The 26,706-nt window shown below is 37.0% G+C and overlaps 1 protein-coding gene across 1 annotated transcript in view; it reads left to right on the plus strand.

Annotated features, from left to right (window-relative positions):
* Positions 1-18,546, plus strand: part of SH3BGRL (SH3 domain binding glutamate rich protein like) — a 120,620-nt gene extending 102,074 nt beyond the window's left edge. Inside the window, exons 2-4 of the mRNA XM_027533959.1 lie at positions 7,175-7,360; positions 10,121-10,201; positions 17,234-18,546. Of these exons, the coding sequence (XP_027389760.1) occupies positions 7,175-7,360; positions 10,121-10,201; positions 17,234-17,266 (300 nt within the window). The 3' untranslated portion in view covers positions 17,267-18,546. The remainder of the gene's footprint in view (positions 1-7,174; positions 7,361-10,120; positions 10,202-17,233) is intronic.
* Positions 18,547-26,706: the final 8,160 nt, after the last annotated feature.

Raw genomic sequence — 26,706 nt, forward strand, 5'->3', positions numbered from 1 at the left:
ATGGGTACATTGCTTATTTAAAAAATAATAAAGAATGGGAAGCATCTGATGTTCTTGCTCTTTCTTATCTGTTTCTTTGTAAATTTAAAATACAGAAATATACCCTGCATACCAACTTCACCCACTCAGAACCATTAAGTGATGAAATGCTTGGCAAAGGGGAGACATGAGCTACATTGTTCTCAGTGCAGTCAACAAGAAATCAGAGGCCTCATTATATTCCATTCAGTTCTCCTCTGTGCATGCTGCCTATGTACAAGCAAGCCAGCCCACAAATTGGTGGACTTGGGAATTCAGTGGGGTCAATTTAGACTGGTCAAGTGAAAAGAGACCATAATACCTGGAAAATCAAATACACTAAATTAGGCTATTTGGAAGATAACATATCTCAGGTTTGTTGTCTTTCTATTCTGTATCACATAGTTTAGAAGGAACTCTCTCATATGTGTCAGTCCCATTTCCCCAGCAAGATTGTGAATTCTATTATGTACTACATGTAGTGAAAAAGAACAGGGCTTTGCATCCAGATAGCTTTAGATTTGTATTTTGGTACATGCAATTAATAGGTCATTCTTCTCAGGCAGGTCTGTCAACCTTTCTAAATCTCAGTTTCCATTGTTGTAAAATGAATAATCATACTAACCTTTCAGAATTGTGAGGATTTCAAGAGCAATGTATACATAGCCTCACAAAGAATTTGATACTCAGCAAACACTCAACAAGCCTTAGTCTTCCTTTCTCCTTAAAGGTCTTTATCTGGCACAAAGCTTAACTCAATAATAACATACAGTAAGGCTTGGAAATTTTGTTTTCAGATTACCTTGGGAGGGCATTGCTGATGCATTTTTGTGTAACCTTCTGTTAGAGTTTAAGTAGGGACGACTCTGTGCAAAATTCTAAGGCACACAAAGAAACTTCACTGTTTCCTTACCTACTCCTCTCCAGGCAGTCCCTCCTTCCACTCAAACATGCACACTTCCTGCCCATTCTAAGTCAGTAATGATAAAGTTTCAGGCATCAGAAGATTGAATTGAATTGAATCAAATTGAATCAAATTGGTGCTCCTTATTTCACAACTTCCTGGATCTACACATGGAGCAGTGTCTGAAGGAATTGAAGAGACATCACAGTTCCTTCTTACGCTAGAGAAAAACTTAAGATATGAAAGGGCTGAATAGATGAGATTATTCAGAACTGATCAAGAAAAGTCTTCTTAACCCAGAAAATTAGGCGTGACTGTACTGTCTTTACTGTGACCACCTTGCTGCTAAGTCACTTCAGTCGTATCTGACTCTGTGCAACCCCATAGATGGCAGCCCACCAGGCTCCCCCGTCCCTGGAATTCTCCAGGCAAGAACACTGAGGTGGGTTGCCATTTCCTTCTCCAATGCATGAAAGTGAAAAGTCAAAGTGAAGTCGCTCAGTAGTATCCAACTCTTAGCGACCCCATGGACTGCAGCCTACCAGGCTCCTCCGTCCATAGGATTTTCTAGGCAAGAGTACTGGAGTGGGGTGCCATTGCCTTCTCCAGTGACCACCTTAAGACATAGTAATAGCTATTTTTGAGAAAGTACCTTTAAATATCTACCTTTCGTCTTTTCACACAAGGCTCTAATTCTGAAATTACTTGGGCCTTAACATCTCTTTAGACGTAATGTGGTAAAAGTGCAACTAAAAGAGAAAGTAGTAACAGCATTTTGGGATGGCAGGCAGCAATAAAATAGCAAACCTTGCATTGTGCTCTTATGCTGCTACATTGTGGAATATCTGTCAGGAGAACTCCAGAGAGCTAGAGGTAGAGGTGGGAGATCAACAAGAAAATTCTTAATAGTCTTAACCTAGATTTGTCGCAGACTTGTTGGTAAAGAGATATGAATTACAAGTTTTTCATGGCTGATTGTGACCAAAGCATTTTTTAAAATATTGCAAAACAGGCAAGCTGAAAGCAAATGTCTCTTGCTGTGGTTGCACCATTAGATTAAGCGGTAAGAAGCCAGTGGCTTAAGGACTCATTACAGTATTCTCTTAAAAATGCATGCAGATCTCTTTGGTTACCAAATGACTACACAGTGGCAATGCTGCTGTGGTCTATAGCCAAACAGACTGGGGGTTCAGATTTGATTTTCCTTTTGGGTATATTTGGTAAGTAGATTAGTAAAAGACTAAAAAAAAAAAAAAAAAAAAAAACAACAGCTTTAAATTCTATTTGTTCATGCTTCCTTCACCCCACTCTTAAATGCTTATTAGGCACTGGCTAAGCCAATATAAGCTTATTATTTCTCTACAAATTAGAGCAGCTTCTCTTATGGCAGATTTGAAACAAATAGAACCAATTGAAGGGAGTCTATATATCTGAATTTATTTTTGCATAAGTTGACTGGGTCACAAATTGTAAATTGTATAAAAAGACAAAATGCATACATACATAAGTGTTTATTCATTAAGAATTTAATCATAGAAATTTTGAGCATCCATTTATAAAGTATACAGGTTTATTTTATAATACTGTACTTTTCATTGTTCTAGTGCAATATGCCATAATAGTTGTGAGCTCATTTTTCACAGCTGGTTGTTTATATTAAGCTTTACTAAGCACATTATGCTTTTAGTAAGCATGAGACTGCATTCAGTATAGATGGATATGTATGTAGCATTTGTGAAGTCATTATTAAGCTTAGTCTAAGTGGCATCACTCATAGCAATAAACACTTACTTTCTGTTCTAAGTTCCTTCCACTCATTTGCTTTGTCATTCACTTGACTCCTCTCACCTAAACACTTTGTATGGTTGTTTTACTTTCATATTTAAACACCATTGTTGTAATTAAAATTTTTAATATATTTATGTCTAATCCTTCCCACTAGATTGTAATTTTAGGAGGGAATCTGCTATTTTTCTTTAGACATTTGAGAGAACCTCATAAATTTCTTACACACTTAAAAGGCACCCAAGAAATATTGTTGAATAGGTATGAAATACAGTGTCAGACAATCATTTTAAATTTTAGTGCATCACAGTTGGAACCTCTGTTGATCTTCACTTTAAAGTGTCAGCTGAGAAAATATGTCAGGTTATTTATAAAACAAGACAAAATCTCATCTTGATTAAATGTTTTATTGTAGGTCAGCACTGTCATGAAAAAGACTCCTGTTTTCCCATTAGAAGCATGATTATTGAAGCTTTGTTCTTCCTTTGGAATTTGAACATTCACTCTGACACTTTCTAAAGCAGAAACCTTATCAGTTTCCCTCTTTAAAAAAAACAAAAACAAAAACAAAAACAAAACTTGACCTTTGGCTGACAGACAGGAAAGTTACTGAGGATAGCTGGAGACACATTTTTTCTGTAGGCAGTTTTTCAGCAGCCCTGCTCTGTGTCTTTGGTGGGATGGATACCCTAAATCTCAAACCCTGACAGGTAAGCATTCTTTGGATGGAAGTGGGGAGTGTGGTTTGCTCTTTGAAAAAGATTGATCTAAATTCTTGAACAGTGCCATTGTCTACTTGCAAATACATTTGTGTGTTGAAAAGGATATCAGTAACCTTTTAACTCCAAAGTATTTTTTCCTGTAGGAAATTTAAATTTTATTCCTTAGGGAAACTTTGTGATACCCATTCCTAATTGTTCTGAACAATTGTTCCTAATTGTTCTAGCAATGTATGGCTTTCAGTCACATCTGTCCAAAGCCACTTTGTAGGGATATATTTTAGTGAGCATGTACCTATAGGCACTAACTCTGTAGATATAAATCATCCCTGTAGGAAGTAAAATTGATATTTGAAAATGGACTTACAGATATATCAAGTTAAGAAACATTTTTTACATTTCCTGAAGATTCAAACCTGGATAAATGTTCATATTGCTAGGGCAGAATCTACTTTAAAAAGTATTATAGCCCATTTTGTTCAGCCCTCTGAAGATGTGGAATACTCTAGGAGGCATGTGTACTTACTTGTTAGGCAGTTCCAGAAGATGGAAGAAATACTTGTGATCCAGAGCTAATGATTAGAGGGTAAAGACATCACTGAAGCTATACTATAATGACCACTGACACCAGGCCTGGCTACAGCCTTAACTCAGTACATAGAGAACAGTGTTCTCAACATGGGGAACATATGTATACCTGTGGCGGATTCATTTTGATATTTGGCAAAACTAATACAATTATGTAAAGTTTAAAAATAAAATAAAATTAAAAAAAAAACCCTCCCATATTTACAAAAAAAAAAAAAACATTCAATAATGTGAGAAAGGCCTCAAAGAGTTATTTATCTGAAGGGTTCTCTGCTTTCTGTCTCACATAAGCATGACAGGTGACAGTCATCGAGGGCCATGTATAATTCTTAGCATGTTAGATATAACAGTAACTCTTAATTCACTAAAAATATCTGTTAGGATGGCAAATGCCTCAAAGTACCATATTTATGGGATATCTGTATATCTACTTAAATTTGTAAATATGCAAATCATGAACAAATTACTTGACACACTCCACACAAACTGAACACCTCCTTTAGTATCATGGAGATAAAAACCCACTAATTTAACTGAGCCTTCTATCACTTCTGTTACTGACTTTTACATGGATTATCCTCAAAATTCAATGGAAACAGTGACAGACTTTATTTTCTTGGGCTCCAAAATCACTGCAGACAATGACTGCAGCCATGAAATTAAAATATGTTTGCTTCTTGAAAGGAAAGCTATGACAAACCTGGACAGTGTATTAGAAAGCAGACATCACTTTGCCGACAAAGGTTCATATAGTCAAAGTTATGGTTTTCCCATTAATTATGTATGGATGTGAGAAATGGACCATAAAGAAGGCTGAGTGCAGAAGAATTGATGCTTTTGAACTGTGGTGTTGGAGAAGACTCTTGAGATTCCTTTGGACTGCAAGGAAATCAAACCAGTCAATCCTAAAGGAAATCAGTTCTGAATATTCATTGGAAGGACTGATGCTGAAGCTGTAGCTCCGATACTTTGGCCACCTGTTGTGAAGAGCTGACTCATTTGAAAAGACCCTGATGCTGGGAAAGATTGAAGGCAGGAGGAGAAGGGGACGACAGAGAACAAGATGATTGGATGGTATAACCAACTCTATGGACATGAGTTTGAGCAGGCTCCAGGAGATGGTGAGGGATGGGGAGGCCTGGCGTGCTGAAGCCCATGGGGTCACAAAGAGTCAGAGTCAAACACGACTGAGTGACTGAACAAGAACAATCCTCAAAATTCAAAAGGTGGTGTGCTTAGTTGCTCAGTCATGTCTGACTCTTTTCAATCCCATGGATTGTAGCCACCAGGCTTCTCTGTCCATGGGATTCTCCAGGCAAGATTACTGGAGTGGGTAGCCATTCCCTTCTCTAGGGGATCTTCCTGATTCAGGGTGTAGTATTGTTACATTTATAAATTAAAGTTTGATTTTATAAGTTAATAAGGAAATATGATTCCTATTAGAAAAATTGGCTACAAATTTTGCTGGATTGTAAGTGATCTTTCAAAAAAGGCAATGGCACCCCACTGTGAGCACCCCACTCTTGCCTGGAAAATCCCATGGATGGAGGAGCCTGGTAGGCTGCAGTCCATGGGGTCACAAAGAGTCGGACACGACTGCGCAACTTCACTTTCATTTTTCACTTTCATGCTTTGGAGAAGGAAATGGCAACCCACTCCAGTGTTCTTGCCTGGAGAATCCCAGGGACGGGGGAGCCTGGTGGGCTACCGTCTATGGGGTCTCACAGAGTTGGACACGACTGAAGCGACTTAGCAGCAGCAGCAGCAGTAGCAGCAGTAAGTGATCTTTAAAGGAGGACATTCTGTACTCTGATCTAAATATCTTTTAGAGATTTCAGTTCCTATTGGGAGAAGTTGAGAATTTTTTTTTTCCTGGCGTTGTGTGATGAGAGATAAAATTACCTGTAGTCACAAACATGTTAGAAGAACAGAATATGACCTCTGTTTATTCATGTATGTATGTGTATGTGGGGATACAAATCTAAAGAAAATTTGACTATATGAAAGTTTCTTTTTATTTTTCATTTTGATTTCCATTAAAAAGACTTTTTCTTTTGATTTTGTATTTTTGATGCTCCTGCTCCGTGAGTCTTTTTAGTGTAGTTCCATGAAGAAATATTTATTGATTGTGCTCTGCAGCTCAGAAATGTTTGCTAAATTTTAAATTTGGGTAAATTACTATAGATGTGTGATCAAGGTTCTAAAAGAAATGCATATCACGGAATAAACCTAAAAATATTAATTTTATTATTTTAAAGCCTTCTAGGAACGATTAGGGCCAGAGAAGGCAATGGCAACCCACTCCAGTACTCTTGCCTGGAAAATCCCGTGGACGGAGGGGCCTGGTGGGCTGCAGTCCATGGGGTCAATAGGAGTCGGACATGGCTGAGTGACTTCACTTTATTTTTTCACTTTCATGCACTGGAGAAGGAAATGGCAACCCACTCCAGTGTTCTTGCCTGGAGAATCCCAGGGACAGGGGAGCCTGGTGGGCTGCCATCTATGGGGTCGCACAGAGTCGGACACGACTGAAGAGACTTAGCAGCAGCAGCAGCAGCAGGAACAATTAGGAGACAAAATAAGTGTATTATCTCTAAGATTCCTTAGTATTACATGTTAAGGGCTAATGAATGGTACAGGTACATTTCAAACTTATAAAAGCAGGCTTAGATCTTCTTCAGTTTCTATTCTAAATGATGAAAATTGAGGCATAGAGGCTTGAAACATTCTTAAGATTCATTTCTGTTAGCTATGTGATGCTTATTAAGACAGGAATTAGACAGGTCATTTGGGATGACTTCCAACAAGCTAAAATTAAGAGAGGTCTGTAAATACTTTTTAGTTAATTGCCTTTTATATTATTGATATGCATCAGCTAGCTTTTATTCTACATGATTAGATGTGGTAATTTCAGAGGAAAAAGAAAATCAGGTTGATAACAGGATCTGTGAACTGAAAGCTCTTCAATCCTCTTATGAGACATCACTGAGAACACATTAATAAAGAGGGAAAACCACATGTGTTCTGAAAAGCCACAAATCTTGATCTATGTATGAATTCATTTCTACTAGTTCATTAACACACTTTTATTAAATTTGAAAAATAAAAACAATAAAAGTTGTTTGTTCAACAATATAATTTCTTGTCCTTTGGGTCTTAGATTAAGAAAAAACAGCAAGATGTGCTTGGTTTCTTAGAAGCTAACAAAATAGGATTTGAAGAAAAAGATATTGCAGCCAATGAAGAAAATCGGAAGTGGATGAGAGAAAATGTACCTGAAAACAGTCGACCAGCCACAGGATACCCCCTGCCACCTCAAATTTTCAATGAAAGCCAGTACCGTGGGGTAAGGAACCAATTAAAATTCTTGTTTTTTTCAAATGTATTGCCTCAAACCCATTCTCTTTCTTTTACTTCCACCCCAAATCTCCATACAGTCATTTTTCCTGTTTATCCTTTGCATCCATCTTAGACATCTAGGGGTGTTTTGCCTTCTCAGTTCAGTTCAGTTCAGTCACTCAGTCATGTCTGACTCTTTGCAACCCCAAGAACTGCAGCACACCAGGACAGGCCTACCTGTCCATTGCCAACTCCTGGAGTTTATTCAAACTCATGTCCCTTGAGTTGGTAATGCCGTCTCATCCTCTGTAAGCCCCTTCTCTTCCTGCCTTCAATCTTTCCCAGCATCAGGGTCTTTTCAAATGAGTCATTTCTTTGCAATCAGTTGGCCAAAGTATTGGAGTGTCAGCTTCAGCATCTGTCCTTCCAATGAATATTCAGGACTGACTTCCTTTAGGATGGAGTGGTTGGATCTCCTTGCTGTCCAAGGGACTCTCAAGAGTCTCCTCCAACACCACAGTTCAAAAGCATCAATTCTTTGGCGCTCATCTTTCATTATAGTCCACCTTTCACATCCATACATGACTACTGGAAAAACTATAGCTTTGACTAGATGGACCTTTGTTGACAAATGTAATGTCTCTGCTTTTTAATATTCTGTCTAGGTTGGTCATAACTTTTCTTCCAAGGAGCAAGTGTCTTTTAATTTCATGGCTGCAGTCACCATCTGCAGTGATTTTTGGAGCCCTGCCCCCCAAAAAATAAAATAAAATCTGTCACTGTTTCCACTGTTTCGCCATCTATTTGCCATGAAGTGATGGGACTGGATGCTATGATCTTAGTTTTATGAATGTTGAGCTTTAAGACAATTTTTCACTCTCCTCTTTCACTTTCATCAAGAGGCTCTTTAGTTCTTCACTTTCTGCCATAAGGGTAGTTTCATTTGCATATTGGAGGTTATTGATATTTCTCCCAGCAATCTTGATTCCAGCTTGTGCTACATTTAGCCTAGCATTTATCATGATGTACTCTGCATGTAAGTTAAATAAGCAGGGTGACAATATACAGCCTTGATGTACTCCTTTCCCTGTTTTGCCTGCTGCTGCTGCTAAGTCTCTTCAGTCGTGTCCGACTCTGTGCGACCCCATAGATGGCAGCCCACCAGGCTCCCCTGTCCCTGGGATTCTCCAGGCAAGAACACTGGAGTGGGTTGCCATTTCCTTCTCCAGTGCATGAAAGTGAAAAGTGAAAGTTAAGTAGCTCAGTTGTATCTGACTCTTAACGACCCCATGGACTGCAGCCCACCAGGCTCTTCCATCCATGGGATTTTCCAGGCAAGAGTACTGGAGTGGGGTGCCATTTGCCTTCTACTCAGAGGGAAATGTATGAGTCGTTCACCAAAAAATTATTGGTGAATATGTAAGTACAGACCAGAGCGTGATATTGTTTTAGTATGTTCACGAAGAAGCTGCTGTAAAGAGGTGAGCTGTTTTACTTATTTAGTTTGAAATTAGTTTAAAAAGAGGAATACCTTATTTTCTACTTAAAAGTAGTAAAGCTTTTATTTTGGTATCATTAATGAATTTTCTTTAAATTTTTAACTTATATATGGATTAGGGAAACAAAAGTAATTTTTACTTTGTGATTGATGATTTCAAGTATGCCATCTTGGTTGTTGATGACAAGTCAACAAGGAAAGTTATGACCAACTGAGACAGCATATTAAAAAGCAGAGACATTACTTGGCTATGGTTTTTCCAGTAGTAATGTACGAATATGAGAATTGGACTATAAAGAAAGCTGAGCACCAAAGAATTGATGCTTTTGAACTGTGGTGTTGGAGAAGACTCTTGAGAGTCCCTTGGACTGCAAGGACATGCCACCAGTCCAGCCTAAAGGAGATCAGTCCTGGGTGTTCATTGGTAGGACTGATGTTGAAGCTGAAACTCCAATACTTTGGCCACCTGATGTGAAGAACTGACTCATTTGAAAAGACCCTGATGCTGGGAAAGATTGAGGGCAGGAGGAGAAAGGGATGACAAAGGATGAGTTGGTTGGGTGGCATCACCAACTCATGGGTTTGGGTGGACTCCGGGAGTTGGTGATGGACAGGGAGGCCTGACATGCTATGGTTCATGGGGTCGAAAAGAGTCGGATACGACTGAGTCACTGAACTGAACTGAACTTCCCTTTCAGTCTTATTTCATGAAAATCTCATACGCTTCCTCCAAACACAACACAGATTTATTATTCTTATGGCCATGGGCATGCCTAGCTAATATCTGGTCATCCATTAGTTCTGAAGACATCTCTACCTTTTAAAATTATTGTTATTTTTTATTATTTTATTTATTTTATAATTATTTATTTTTGTTTTATTTGCATAAATAATGCAGGAGAAATAGTGGTGAACTGGAACAACAGTTTCCTACCAAAAATAAGCAACCTGTTACTGGCATATAGTTGGCTACTTTGGGCTGTGAAGAAAGCTACTTCCCCTGAGGCAGACTTACGTTCTATGCAGTATGAAGTAAGACATCAATTTCTGGTCTCACAGAACAGCATATCTTTTAACCCACATTAACTGGGGCCCAATAAGCCTTGCCTCTTGACTGCTCTTTACAGAATTCTAGCATTATGGAAGTTAACTAACCTGTCTGCCCCCAAAGATGTTAAGCAGTCAGATCATTTTAAATTAATTTCCCCTTTTCCTTCCAACCAACAAAGGTTGCATATTGCTAATTCTTCATGCCTTCTTTTTATCAAGGATTATGATGCCTTCTTTGAAGCCAGAGAAAATAATGCAGTGTATGCCTTTTTAGGTTTGACAGCCCCACCTGGTTCAAAGGTATGATTCAGTTTTCCTTTTCTTTGTAGGCCACTTTATTGCTGTTTTTTTTTTTTTTTTTTTTTTTTCAATCAGTAAAGTTTCCTTTAAGTACTCAGATTAAGCCAGAGGCAGTACAGCATAGCTAAAAGGAAATGCCCCTGCTCTGCATGCACTTAATCCCTAGTATGGTAAACAGATGTGCATAATCAAATACATTATGTATGTGGATAAGAGGTAGGCAGAGTGACTTTCCTGTCAAGCTGCCCAAGAAAGCAAATTTCTCACTGACCCATTCACAAATAAGTGGTTGGAAATTTTAAAGACTCCATTATCCCAGTTGTCATGTATGGGTCTACATAGACAGAAATCATCCTAGTTCATAGTAATCTTCTTGGCAGTATCTATTGTTTTTGTGTGAAAGCAAATGCCATAGTCATCTATTCAAATTTTAACTAAGAGCATCTGAGTCTCAAAACTGGTCACTAAATTGATGGCTGAATTTGGAAATTTCCCCCTGCCAATGACAAAATTTTTTGAATGGCAGAGTTCCCAGGGGAGACCATATAAAGAAAAAAGTCGATAATTAAATTGCCAATTTGAAGAAAAATCTCAAAGCAATGGACTTTAAATATACCTTTGCTTTTTACCATATTTCTTCTCCACAAAGGCTAGTTTAATAAAAATGTGTGTCCCCTGCTGGCATTTTACATTTTGCTTTTAGAAGTTAATTTTATGTTAAACAGATTCTTCACACTCCAGCTCCTTCTCCAATTTTGAGTCTGTATTATTGTCTATGTTTTCACTAGAGACCATTTACAGGCATTTTTGAGCTACTATGAAATTCTGTTCCCTTGCCAAACTTTGTTTTACCATGGATAAAATGTAGTATCTTAGGCTTTATATAATTCAAATTGTAGGAAATCTTAGGTAAGGCATTTTTCTTTAAACAAGTTGTGTGCACGCTAAGTCTCTTCAGTCATGTCCAACTTTTTTGTGACCCTATAGACTGTAGGCCGGAGAAGGCATTGGCACCCCACTCCAGTACTTTTGCCTGGAAAATCCCACGGACGGTGGAGCCTGGTAGGCTGCAGTCCATGGGGTCGCTAAGAGTCAGACATGACCGAGCGACTTCACTTTCACTTTTCACTTTCATGCGTTGAAGAAGGAAATGGCAACCCACTCCAATGTTCTTGCCTGGAGAATCCCTGGGACGGGGGAGCCTGGTGGGCTGCCCTCTATGGGGTCACACAGAGTCAGACACGACTGAAGTGACTTAGCATAGCATAGCATAGCATAGACTGTAGGCTGCCGGACTCCTCTTTTCATGAGATTCTCCAGGCAGGAATACTGGAGTGGGTTGCCATGCTGTCTTCCAAGGGATCTTCCCAACCCAGTGATTGAACCTGCATCTCTTACATCTCTTGCCTTGGCAGGGGGGTTCTTTACCACTAGCGCCACCTTGGGAAGCCCTTAAACAAGTTAGTAAAACCCAAATTGTCTCTGATTTCAGTGCATATATTAAAGAAAGTATGAAAGGAAGGATAGCCCATTTTCTATGACTGATGACTTTCAGTGAAAAGTGGAAGTTATTCATTCATTTATTCATTCAGTAAATATTTACTGAGTGTCAATTATTGACTTGATATTGATGGTAGGGCAAATACAGAGAATACAGCATAATCTCTATCTTTAAAGTGTTTATAACCTAGAGAGGGACATGTATGCAGATAATTATACAATGAATATGTCTACAAATAATTATGATATACTGTGGTAAATTCTATATGATTCGTATGAATAAAGTTTAGTAGGCATCCAGAAGAAATAATCATAAATTACTATTAAGGAGTTTGGGGAAGATTTCACAGAGGAATTCACATTTGAGCTATTAGGGATTCCAAAATACTGAAGTAACACTGTCTTTCACAGAGGTTGCAGCAGGAACCACTGCATTTGGATATAGCTGCACCTGATGGTATATTTGGGGAGCAGCAGTGTGGTGTAGCATGAACCTAGTATCACTTCAGTGCAGTTCAGTCACTCAGTCGTGTCCGACTCTTTATGACCCCATGAATCGCAGCACGCCAGGCCTCCCTGTCCATCACCAACTCCCGGAGTTCACTCAGACTCACGTCCATCGACTCAGTGATGCCATCCAGGCATCTCATCCTCTGTCGTCCCCTTCTCCTCCTGCCCCCAATCCCTCCCAGCATCACAGTCTTTTCCAGTGAGTCAGCTCTTCGCATGAGGTGGCCAAAGTACTGGAGTTTCAGCTTTAGCATCATTCCTTCCAAAGAAATCCCAGGGCTGATCTCCTTCAGAATGGACTGGTTGGATCTCCTTGCAGTCCAAGGGACTCGAAAGTGTCTTCTCCAACACCACAGTTCAAAAGCATCAATTCTTTGGTGCTCAGCCTTCTTCAAAGTCCAACTCTCACATCCATATATGACCACAGGAAAAACCATAGCCTTGACTAGATGAAACTTTGTTGGCAAAGTAATGTCTCTGCTTTTGAATATGCTATCTAGGTTGGTCATAAGTTTCCTTCCAAGGAGTAAGCGTCTTTTAATTTCATGGCTGCAGTCACCATCTGCAGTGATTTTGGAGCCCCCCAAAATAAAGTCTGACACTGTTTCCACTGTTTCCCCATCTATTTCCCATGAAGTGATGGGCCCAGGTGCCATGATCTTCATTTTCTGAATGTTGAGCTTTAAGCCAGCTTTTTCACTCTCCACTTCACTTTCATCAAGAGGCTTTTTAGTTCCTCTTCTCTTTCTGCCATAAGGGTGGTGTCATCTGTATATCTGAGGTTATTGATATTTCTCCCGGCAATCTTGATTCCAGCTTGTGTTTCTTCCAGTCCAGCATTAATAGGACATATTAAATAAAATAAGATGCATTAGGAGGTGAGATTGGCTAGGAAGGTTGGGACCAGATTATGAATGCTGTGCTAAATACTTTCAACTTCATCTTCTAGGCATGTAAAAGCCATGGTGTGGGATGAGGGAAGGCAATGAGGTGATTATATCTGTATTTTAAAATGTGATTTGATCTTTGTGTTAAGAAAATAAATTTCGCAGCTCTGTGGATTGTGAAACATTGAATAAATGAGATATTAGAGTTGGGCTGACCCATTAGAGGGTACGTTAAGAGTCCAGAAGAGAAGACCTAAAGTGGGACAGCAGCTATGGAAAAGAAAAGTTGGATTTAAGAGGCACAGAAAAATCACTTGTGATAGAATTTGGCAGTTTACTAGATTCTTGTGTATGAAAAGAATTGGGAAGGATTCAAGCAATCTCTAAGGCTTCTAACCTGAGTGATTGGGAAATAAAGCGAAAGTCATGGAGGAAACAGAAAAGTGAGTGATCCAAGGGAGGGGTTAGTCTTGGAAAGGAGAGGGTATGTAGTTTTCTTCTGAGACTGGAAAAAATGAGGAAAGAAAGATGAAAATAGAACTTTTAATGTGCAAGGGAGTTTAGGGAAGTTCATATTTGAAAATGTTTTTTAGTATGAGGTAGGAAGAAAAATCATCTGCTAGGAAGAATGGGAAATTCATTGAGAATTGAAAGTATTCACTTGCTGAAAATAATAATAATAATAAGCTAAAGAATAGGCTAAAACCATGGATGGAATGATGGCTTAGCAAGATGAAAGGCCCAGATGAAGTTAGAGCTGATGAGCCCATTATGAAGCCAGTCAACTTATTTATAGTGTTTTTTTCATCCTTGTTTAACCCTAGAAGTAGGAATAGAGTAAATGAACAGCAGATATTATCAAGGATTGAACTAGAGGGAGCTGATAGATTGGAATAACAAAAAGCTGTCCAGAATTGACAGTGGAGTTGAGGGTAGATTGGTAATAGGGAGACTTTAAATATTAGTATTTAATAGGTTTTTCTCAAGATTAAAAGTGATAAATTTTATATCAGAAGAGTTTTCCCCTTTAATTTAACAAAACAATAAGTCTTCCAGAAAGAACTGGCTGAAAAGAAAGTATAGAAAATAAGATATACAGCTAAGTAACCCACATTGGAAAAGTGCAGTCATAATAAAAGAAATGTGATAAAAGTAGATAGAGTACTCATCTGTGAAGTTAACACATATAAAAGAGTGACAATGTTCAATGCTGAGAAGGGTGCATTGAAACATATTCTCTCATATATTACTGATGATGGTATAAATTGGTACTACTGTTTGAAAACCAAAATGGCAAATATATATTAGGGACCTAAAAAATGTTTACAATTCTTCATCCAGTAATTTTACTGGGTATTAAAGCCTATTGAAATAATTTTATACATGGAAAAGGCTTTATGAATAAAAAAATAAAAATGTTATTTATATCTTAAGAAATTTGTAAACAAGTTAAATATCTAAAAATAGGATCAACAAAAATGGTTTATCCACTTAATGAACTCATGTTCTCATTAAAAAATGATAGTTTGTGAAAAGATACATTATAGTGAGCTACAGAATTCTTTTTATTGTATAATTAACATTCTAGTTACATTTAAAATATATTTATAGGGCAAAAGAGAATAGAATCATAACTAATAATATGACTATTTTTCCCTTTCTTTTCCAAATAATTAAAATACATTCTCTTTATATTTAAAAATTATTGAAAGCCAGTGCACTGGAAAACTTGTTATTTAAAAGTACCCAATAGCAAATAGTTCCATAAAGCAAGGAATCCTATTTAAGAAAATTATTTTTTTATTCTTTTGAATATTGGATGCATTTCAACATAATATATAAAGATATTTACTATTTACTTTTTTTGCTATTTACTATTTTATTAATACAAACTATAATTTCTTAGCACTAGCATTTCTTACATTTCAGTAGAGTTGATAGTTTTTATATGGAATAAAATAACTGATATATTTTTACTAAAACATAAAAATCCAGTGATGTGGAAAAGCCATGTTCACTAACATGTTGAAGGACCAAAACATGCTGGTTAAAGAAGTATTCTCACTGACTTTGAACCACCTGGCTCTAGGGAGAAGCCATGAAAATCTGCCTCTACTGTGAGATTTAAAACATTCCCATTTCTACTAAATCTATTCCATTTTACTACATCTCCAAGGGAAACTGTATGTTAATAACATTTAGCTGTGGTGTTGATCTTGTTACTTTCCACTTAATCCAGAAAGTGGAAAGAAGAAAGGTAAGAAAAAAATACGGATATCTGCAATGAACCAAGCACTGAGCTACACATTTCACATTCATCTCATTTTATCTTTATTCCACCCTTAAGAGCTAGGTATCCTCAATGCCATTTTACAGAGAAGGAAACTGATACTCAGATAATTTAAGTAATTTGACCAAGACTACATAATAATTGAATAACAGATATGGAATTTGAGCCCAGGATTATATGACTCAAAACCAATGCATTTATAGAATGATGTTTATAGTGGGAGTAGAGGTAAAGAACACATCATATTCCTATTTCCAAAGCTCTCTGGTTTATTAAATAACTCGTGATTCTATAAATACTAGACACTTACTTTTACATAATAATAAAGCTTTTAGCACAATTTACATATTTTATGAATAAAATATATTTTAAAAAGTAAACAATTTTAATATATAGTATATTTTATATTTAAATATAAGTATAGTGTATTTAATATACTATAATTACAGGTTATATTTAAGAATATATAATATAGTATGTATATTTAAGTATATATAATATAATATACTTATGAGTAAATATAAGTATAGTATATATTTACATATAGTATATTAAATAGTATGTGTTCTTAAAGACAAATTACAAAGAATTTTTAATTGCCTTTTGTTTTGGATTTTTGTGCTAGTAATTTATTCCATTATAAAGGATAACTGAAAGCTACACAGTTTGTGACAAATTACAGTAAAGATTGATAAGTGTGACTTTAGGGAACTAGGCTGTCTCCAAAATACTAGTTACTCAGGTATTAGGTATTAGGTGATCGTAAGAAGAAGGACATTACATTAGTCACATAATCACATTTTTATACCTTTGCTTCCCCACCTATATATGCTAGGCCATTGAAGGGTTTTGGTATAAAATTCATTGTGCTGTGTGAGGAAATATTTAGAAGCTTGTTTAATAAAATGAAACAAAATACATAACGTGGGTCTAAGACATACTCATTTTGACAGCCAAACACTACCTTAGAAATTTCAAAAGAGCTTAGGACCGTGAGTCAATAGTGTATTACATCTGTTTTGTTAAGGATATATTAAGAATGAATTACACTGTCTTCTGGTTTCTTTCTATCATTTTTACTTCTTTTTTTTTAGTGGGGGGGGTAAAAATGTAGCACCTTTTATTTTTCCTTTCTTCTGGTGTTAGCATCAGAGGCTTATTTTGGAATATTCAATTGCTTTCACTCCTCCTGATAGTCTATTAGAGACAGGTGTTTAGGTGCTGATTTTCTAGTATATATGATTTCTATAATTCAAATCTGAGGTTTCTTTCACCAAATTCACTCATGCCACCCATCTTTATTTCCATATATTTTTCCTTGAATTGTATTTTGTGTCGAGTACTATCTTAAGTGCCAGAGCACACCTATAGGTCAGAGTTCCTATGGTAGAAGTACTTACTGTCCATAGGAACTGCTATGAAATATAAAAACAGCATTTTAGCAAATAACACATTTTCTAAGTATCTTAAGCCTTAATTTAACAAAACTCAGCAGACTGGAAACTGTAGATGACAATGCTTTTGAACACTGAATTTTTGTGAAAAATCACTCAAAAAGGAAATTAGCTACTTTTAAATAAAATAGTAACTATACTTGACACAAGTGTAAATCATTCGCTTTTATGGAATTGTAGACAGTTCTCTATTACATCTGTTTCTAGGCAGAAGTTTCTATATTATAGTTTTTCTATTAAGAATTTTTAAGCCATCTTTTTCTGGGGCCTATTTTTCTGATTTTAAATATTCTTAGTGATTTGAAATAATATAGTTTACTAAAAATACACATGGATGTCTGTTTTATGATATTTAAATCTGTTCTTTTTTTTTTTTTTTTTTCCATTTCAGGAAGCAGAAGCTCAGGCAAAGCAGCAAGCATGAATCTTAAATATTCTCCCTTAAGCATCCTAAAAAAGGAGTCTCCATTGCTTTTTATAAAATATCAAAATTATCATGGCTTCAAAAGAAATAGGCTTAATGTTGAAATAATTGATTAGTTTGTACTTTCACATGCAAACAGTTAAAATGAATACATAATTAAAATGTTAATATTGTGATGAGGAAAGTAGGAAATGAACATGAAATTTTAAGTAGGTGTCATGGAATACTACTGTTGTCTGCTAAGGCATTTTATGTACTTCAGTGATTTTAAAAAGCAAGTACCTGTTCCCTTTTTTGGTATTATTATTGCAGTTTAATTATATCTGTATCTCTTCATTGAATAATTTTAAAAGGCGAGTGAGAATTTGTCTCTTGTTCCCAAATTGCCTCATTAATTTTAGTGAACAAAAGTCTGTACCTTTTTAATGTGAAATTATTGTGACTAAAAAGTAGTTGCAGTTAATGTTTATGATATGTCATGCATTGTAATTTCCTGTGGTATTTATAACATTCCCATTCCTTTGTAGTTAAAAGTTTAAAAGAGTTCTATGTACTGAATCACAGGTTTTCTAGGCTTCTAAATGTAGCCTTTCATTGCATATTTCAGTGACCAGAACAGATGACCTCCCACACACACAAAAAAAGATGTATTCAGTTGAAAAGTTTCTTGCTTAACCACAAAGTTTCTTGCTTTACTTTCATGCAATAATGTTGCTAAGCTGCTTGCCCTGGAAAAATATGCATATGTAGGTTATGGAAGTGGGATGGCAAATAAGTTTAAAATGGCATCCTTTTCCAAAGAACTCAGACTTTTAATTAACTTTTAAAATAGATTGGAAATGTTTCCCCTTTTAAAGCAACTTATGATCATGAATGCCACTATCTCTGACATTTTTGTTTCAGCTTATTGTATGAGTGCATTAATCTAAGCAGAGAATCTTTTCTATGCCTTTATTCCAGTGAATACCATAAGTATCAGACAAAAGGATCAATTTTTTAAATATTAATTTTGAAAATTTCTTAGAAGACAAGAAACATTATGGCCTACATCAGCCAAAAGACATGTATATTGTGCTTTAGTTCCACACTACTATTGTACTTTGGTTCCACATTACTGAAAGCAGACACATTTTACTTTAAATTACTTTATCATATCATTTGATGTATGCAAGTCTGTGCTCTTTGCCAAAATCAACATATAATGAAGACATGGCTTTGTTAACTGAAATTTAAACTTGATGCAATGTTTTAAAATAAACTCAGTACTTTCAAAAACATAATTTTTGTGTTCATAGAGTTTCTAAATAGTGCAATAATAATTTTAGGTGGGTAATACACTTTTTAGATAGTGGGAAAGGAGAAAAGAGAAAATAACAGAAAACACGTTGAATACACTTTCTAAATTTCTCATTTAGGGCTCTGAATTTTGCAATATACACTGGAGTCAAACAAAGAATTATTTTGTGTACAAAAATATGCTGTGGAGAGCTCTAGAGTAAACAGGGTATTTTGTAATAAATTCTGGAAAATGCTAAAACATTTCTTTATCAATATTTTCTCCTGAGCTTTATTAAATGCAGATGATGATACTTGCAGTATTTTATGTGGGCATTTTTGCTTTTCTTTTAGTTTCAAATAATCAGTACTGTCAAAAACAGACATTCTTTAAAAATAGATGGCATTTTTGAGATATTTATATCTAGCGATACTGCTGCTACATATATATGTAAAGTAAAATGCTGAATTGAGTCTTTGCAAATTGAAATCTTTCTTTTTGTCAGCTGAGTACTATGTGTCCTATAGATATAAAAAAAGCAAGTGAAATTCTGAATATTAGGAAGTGCCTTCAAGACCATGCTGATTTTGGTCACTGCCCCCTGTACAATGTTATGAACCTTCTTCCATAGTTCCTCAGACACTCTGCCTACCAGATCTAATCCCTTGAATCTATTTGTCACCTCCACTGTATAATCATAAGGGATTTGATTTGGGACATACCTGAGTGGCCTAGTAATTTTTTTCTTACTTTCTTCAATTTAAGTTAGAATTTTGAAATAAGGAGCTCATAATCTGAACCACAGTCAGCTCCAGGTCTTGTTTTTGCCAACTGTATAGAGCTTCTCCATCTTTGGCTGCAAAGACTATAATCAATCTGATTTCAGTATTCACCATTTGGTAATGTCCATGTGTAGAGCCATATCTTGTGTTGTTGGAAGAGGGTGTTTCCTATACCCAATGTGTTATCTTGGCAAAACTGTTAGCCTTTGCCTTGCCTCATTTTGTACTCCAAGGCTAAACTTGTTTATGTCTCCAGATATCTCTTGACTTCTACTTTTGCATTCCAATCCCCTATGATGAAAAGGACATCATTGGGTTTGTGTGTGTTTGTGTGTGTGTGTGTTAATTCTAGAAGATCTTGTAGATCTTCAGAGAACCAATCAACTTCATCTTTTTCAGCATTAATGGTTGGGGCATAGTCTTGGATTATTGTCATGTTGAATGGTCTGCTTCAAAATGAACTGAGATAATTTTGTTTCTGAGATTGCACTCAAATACTGCATTTCAGACTCTTTTTTTGACTATGAGGGATATTCCATTTCTTCTAAGGGATTCTCACCCACAGTAGTAAATATAGTCATCTGAATTAAGAATAGCAAGGAGAGATAAGAAAGCCTTTCTCAGTGATCAATGCAAAGAAATAGAGGAAAACAATAGAATGGGAAAGACTAAGATCTCTCCAAGAAAATTAGAGATACCAAGGGAATATTTCATGCAAAGATGGGCTCGATGAAGGACAGAAATGGTATGGACCTAATAGAAGCAGAAAATATTAAGAAGAGGTGGCAAGAATACACAGAAGAACTGTACAAAAAAGATCTTCATGACCCAGTTAATTATGATGCTGTCATCACTCACATAGAACCAGACATCCTGGAATGTGAAGTCAAGGGGGCCTTAGGAAGCATCATTACAAACAAAGGTAGTAAAGATGATGGAATTCCAGTTGAGCTATTTCAAATCCTAAAAGATGATGCTGTGAAAGTGCTGCACTCAATATGCCAGCAAACATGGAAAACTCAGCAGTGGCCACAGGACTGGAAAAGGTCAGTTTTCATTCCAATCCCAAAGAAAGGCAATGCCAAAGAATGTTGAAACTACTGCACAATTGCACTCATCTCACACGCTAGTAAAGTAATGCTCACAATTCTCCAAGCCAGGCTGCAGCAATATTTGAACTGTGAACTTCCAGATGTTCAAGCTGGTTTTAGAAAAGGAAGAGGAACCAGAGATCAAATTGCCAACATCCGCTGGATCATTGAAAAAGCAAGAGAGTTCCAGAAAAACATCTACTTCTGTTTTATTGACTGTGCCAAAGCCTTTGACTGTGTGGATTACAATAAATGTGGAAAATTCTGAAAGAGATGGTAATACCAGACCACCTGATCTGCCTCTTGACAAAAATGTATGCAGGTCAGGAAGCAATATTTAGAACTGGGCATGGAACAACAGACTGGTTCCAAATAGGAAAAGGCTGTATATTGCCACCCTGCTTATTTAACTTATATGCAGTGTACATCATGAGAAATGCTGGGCTGGAGGAAGCACAAGCTGGAAACAAGATTGCTAGGAGAAATATAAATAACCTCAGATATGCAGATGACACCACCCTTATGGCAGAAAGTGAAGAGGAACTAAAGAGCCTCTTGATGAAAGTGAAAGAGGAGAGTGAAAAAGTTGGCTTAAAGCTGAACATTCAGAAAACTAAGATCATGGCATCTGGTCGCATCACTTCATGGCAAATAGATGGGAAAACAATGGAAGCAGTAGCTGACTTTGTCTTTTTGGACTCTAAAGTCACTGCAGATGGTGATTGCAACCATGAAATTAAAAGACAGTTACTCCTTGGAAAGAAAGTTATGACCAAACTAGATAGCGTATTAAAAGCAGAGACATTACTTTGCCAACAAAGGGCCATCTAGTCAAGGCTATGGTTTTTCCAGCAGTCATGTACGGATGTGAGAATTGGACTGTGAAGAAAGCTGAGTGCTGAAGAACTGATGGTTTTGAACTGTGGTGTTGGAGAAGACTCTTGAGAATCCCTTGGACTGCAAGGAGATCCAACCAGTCCATCCTAAAGGAGATCAGTCCTGAGTGTTCACTGGTAGGACTGATGTTGAAGCTGAAACTCCAGTATTTTGGCCACCTTATGTGAAGAGTGGACTCATTTGAAAAGACCCTGATGCTGGGAAGTTTGAGGGCAGGAGGAGAAGAGGACAACAGAGGATGAGATATTTGAATGGCATCGCCGACTCAATGGACATGACTTTGAGTAGACTCTGGGAATTGGTGTTGGACAGGGAGGCCTGGCGTGCTGCAGTTCATGGGGTCACAAAGTCAGACACAACTGAGCGACTAAACTAAACTGAACTGAATTAAATTTGCTCATTCCCATCCATTTTAGTTCTCTGATTCCTAAGATGTCGATGTTCACTCTAGCCATCTCTTGCTTGACCATGTCCAATTTACCTTGATTCATGGACCTAACATTTCAGTTTCCTATGCAATAGGAAAAGCCATCAGACTTTACTTTCACCACCAGACACATCCTCAACTGAGCGTTGTTTCCCCCTTTGCCTGGCTTCTTCATTCTTTCTGGAGCTATTAGTAATTGCCCTCTTCTCTTCTCCAGTAGCATATTGGACACCTCCCAACCTGGTGGGCTCAACTGGTGTCATATCTTTTTGCCTTTTCATACTGTTCATGGGGTTCTCAGGTCAAGAATATTGGAGTAGTTTGCCCTTTCCTCCTCCAGTGGACCACTTTTTGTCTGAACTCTTCACTATGATCCATATGTCTTTGGGTGGCCCTGCATGCTTGGCTCATAGCTTCACTGAGTTATGAAATGGTTAAGTCAGTCAAAACAAACAGGTTTGTTCATGTAGATGGGGCTTGGGGGGAATTATGGATAATTCCATTTCTTTTCACTTTCATAATAGAGGAAATATATGCAAATCACATATGGTTTTAGTACTCTTGCCTGGAAAATCCCATGGATGGAGAAGCTTGATAGGCTGCAGTCCATGGGGTCGCTAGAAGTCAGACACGACTGATCGAATTCACTTTCACTTTTCACTTTCATGCATTGGAGAAGGAAATGGCAACCCACTCCAGTGTTCTTGCCTGGAGAATCCCAGAGACGGGGGAGCCTGGTGGGCTGCCATCTCTAGGGTGGCACAGAGTCAGACACGACTGAAGCGACTTAGCAGCAGCAGCAAGCATTAGTAAAATATTAAATGAAGGCATTGGAGAAGACTGCATATTAAATTTATAATAACTAGCTTGAAGTAAAGGTGGGGAAAAACAAATTAAGTATCTGTTGTAGTGACTGACCTTTCAGCAAGTGGTACATAGCCTTTCCAACTCCATTCTACATTTTTTTGTTGTTTCCTACAATGGGTTTGATATGCTCTGAGAAAATTTTAAAAAAAGGAAAAAAAGCATTCTCTGTCATAAAAAAAAAAAAAACTTTAAAAATCTTACTTGCTATATTTTATAATATCTAAGTTTTAAAATGCTGCTATGAATGGTAGTTAAATTAATCATTCAACCCATATTTTTAATTACAAACTGTATTTTGTTGTTTAGTCGCTAAGTTGTGTTCAACTCTTGCAATTAATATACAGTAGGCACTTATAATTATTATTATTATTATTATTTTTGGAAGGGGACTTCCCTGATAGTTCAGTTGATAAAGAATCCACCCACAATGCAGGAGACATTTGATTCCTGGGTCAGAAAAATCCGCTGGAGAAGGGATAGGCTACCCACTCCAGTATTCTGGCCTGGAGAATTCCATGGACTGTATAGTCCTTGGGGTTACAAAGAATCTTTCACTTTCAGGCACTTTTTTAAGGGTAAAAATACTAACGTGGATACGACATTATCTCTACTCTTAAGAAACTAATTATTTACTGTGGAATGATGTACAAATTACTAGGTATTTCTAAAGATAGAAAGATAAGGATCATATAGAAAGATAAGGGTGATATAGAAAGATAAGGAAGTGGTGCTGAGAGAATTTAGAAGAGATATCTTATTATGTGTTGGTGAATATAAAAGGTGATCAGGCATACTTTCCTATTTGTTGTTTAGTCACTAAGTCATGTCCAACTCTTTTGTGACCCCCTGGACTATAGTCTGCCAGGTTCCTCTGTCCATGGGATTTCCCAGACAAGAATACTAGAGTGGGTTGCCCTTTCCTTCTCCAAGGAATCTTCCCAACCCAGGGATCAGACCCATGCTTCCTGCATTGGCAGATGGATTCTCTGTCACTGAGCCACCAGAGAAGCCCATACTTTCCTATAGGAAGTGATATATAAACTATGACTTAAAGGCTAAGAAGGAGTTAGCCAGGTGAAGGAGCAAGGGGAGTGCAGCAGCATGTTCTCTGGCTTAGAGGCACTTGCCATCATGGAACATTAAAGAAACTACAAATACTTCAGCATGGCTAGAGTAGAGATTGTCTATGGTCAGCACATATTTTACTTATGTCAGAGTTCTTGTAATAAGATAAGAAGGTAGTTCAGTTCAGTCACTCAGTCCTGTCCAATTGTTTGTGACCCTATGGGCTGCAGAATTCCAGGCTTCCCTGTCCATCACCAACTCCTGGAGCTTATTCAAACTCATGTCCATTGAGTAGGTGAGGCCATCCAACCATCTCATCCTCTGTCGTCCCCTTCTCCTCCTGCCCTCAATCTTTCCCAGCTTCAGAATCTTTTCCAATGAGTCAGTTCTTCACATCAGATGGCCAAACTATTGGGGTTTCAAGCTTCAGCACCAGTCCTTCCAATGAACATTCAGGACTGATTTCCTTTAGGATGGACTGGTTGGATCTCTTTGCAGTCCAAGGGACTCCCAAGAGTCTTCTCCAACACCACAGTTCAAAAACATCAATTCTTCAGTGCTCAGCTTTCTTTATGGTCCAACTTTCACATCCATACATGACTACTGGAAAAAACATAGCTTTGACTAGATGGACCTTTGTTGGCAAAGTAATGTTTCTGCTTTTCAATATGCTGTGAAAGTTGTCCATAGCTTTTCTTCCAAGGAGCAAGTGTCTTTTAATGTCATGGCTGCAGTCACCATCTGCAGTGATTTTGAAGCCCTCCAAAATAGTTTGTCACTGTTTCCATTGTTTCCCCATCTATTTGCCATGATGTGATGGGATTGGATGCCATGATCTTAGTTTTGTGATTGTTGAGTTTTAAGTCAACTTTTCCACTCTCCTCTTTCACTTTCAAGAGGCTCTTCTTCGCTTTCTGCCATAAGGGTGGTATCATCTGTGTATCTGAGGTTATTGATATTTCTCCCAGTAATTTTGATTCCAGCTTGTGCTTCATCCAGCACAGCATTTTGCATGATGTACTCTGCATATAAGTTAAATAAGTAGGGTGACAATGTACAGCCTTGACATACTCCTTTCCTGATCTGGACCCAGTCTGTTGTTTCATGTCCAGTTCTAACTACTGCTTATTGTCCTGCAAACAGATTTCTAAAGAGGCAGGTAAGGTGGTCTGGTATTCCCATCTTTTTAAGAATTTTCCACAGTCTATTGTTATCCACACAGTCAAAGGCTTTGGCATAGTCAATAAAGCAAAGGTAGATGTTTTTATCTGGAACTCTCTTGCTTTTTCAGTGATCAAACGGATGTTGGCAATTTGATCTCTAGTTTCTCTGTCTTTTCTAAATCCAGCTAGGATTTAGAAAGAAGCTAGGGAAGAAGTAACTGGGGACGTAGGCAAGTCTTTATTTTTATTCTTCTTTGAAACTTCCCCTATTGTCATTATTTGTCAGTGTGCTTTTGTATTAAGTGGTACATGTAATCTTTCTCACTTTAAAAATTAACAAATTAGTTTACTTTTTAAAATATAAATTTATTTATTTTAATTGGAGGCTAATTACTTTACAATATTGTATTGGTTTACTTTTTAGAGCAGCTTTATTTAGGAAGTTTCAAGAAAAATTGAACAAAAGGCACAGAGAGTTCTCATACTTTTCCTCATCCCCCAATTTCCAGTATTATTAACATTGTGCATTAATGGAATATATTTTGTTATAATTGATGAACCAGTATTGATAAATTATTATTTACTAAAGTTCATAGTTAACATTAGGCTTCATTCTTTGTGTTTTACAGTTCTATGGATTTTGACAAATTCATAATGTATCCATTATAGCATTATGATATAACATTACATTATAGTAACATAATAGTTTCACTGCCTTAAAAGTCCTGTGTTCCACGTATTCATCCCTCCCTCTTTGCCTCATTCATGTCATTTCATTGTCAATCTGCTCAGATTGGAATAAATTTATTCCATTTTAAATTTAAATTTTTAAATTATTGGACTATAATTGATTTACAATGTCACATTAGTCTCATGTGTACAGCAGAGTTATATATATAGAAAATTTTTTGCATTTTGTAATTTATTCATGTGCTTTGCATTTTACTTGATGTGCAACTTACTTGTTTTTTTTTTAGATGTTACACTCCTTAATATTAGAAAAGATTTTAAGAGATCACCTAGCCCAGGGGTGTTCAATTGCCCAAAAGCTTTCCTGACCCATTTGCTTGTCCATGGAAGATACAGTTAAAGCATTACAGAGATCTTTCCTATTGAGCCTCAGAATTTTTCTAAACACATTACTTTAGAAAGGCAACGACAGTCACCAGATTTTGCACAAGATTTAAAACCTGTTTGATACTTTAATCTAAATCAACCTCATTTTACCAAAAAGGAAACGGAAATCCAGAAAAATCAGTTGATTTACCCTAGGATGCAAAGCTGATAGTGAAAGTGAAGTTGCTCAGTCGTGTCCAACTCTTTGCGACCCCATGGACTGTAGCCTACCATGCCCCTCCATCCATGGGATTCTCCAGGCAAGAATACTGGAGTGGGTTGCCATTTTCTTCTCCAGGGGATCTTCCCGACCCAGGGATCAAACCCGGGTCTCCTGCATTCCAGGCAGACGCTTTAACCTCTGAGCCACCAGGGAAGCCCATAGGATGCAAAGCTGTTAACTTGCAAATCAGAAATAAGTTGAGTCTGGGACTTCTTACTCAACCCAGTGATGTTTCTACTATACATCTCTTAGAGTCATCTTAAAAAAAGTGACATGACAAAAAAATATCATTATAAAGTGCATATTTCAAGATTTTTTCAAAAACATGCATTTCAGTTTCCAACACTGATCAGTTCTGCTGGTTACAAAGCAATCACTACTTAAGGCTTTTTAAACCTGATCTGTACATCTTTTTCTTCAAGGAAAACATGATGTAGATAACCCATATGGAAGACATGTAAATGGAGTTTTTCTGATTAAAATAAGTGTGTGTTTTTACTATGTGTATTTGGGGGAACATGAGTCTGGCTGGC

This window comes from Bos indicus x Bos taurus, chromosome X (genome assembly GCF_003369695.1).
Source record: "Bos indicus x Bos taurus breed Angus x Brahman F1 hybrid chromosome X, Bos_hybrid_MaternalHap_v2.0, whole genome shotgun sequence".
NCBI classification, from domain to species: Eukaryota; Metazoa; Chordata; class Mammalia; order Artiodactyla; family Bovidae; genus Bos; species Bos indicus x Bos taurus.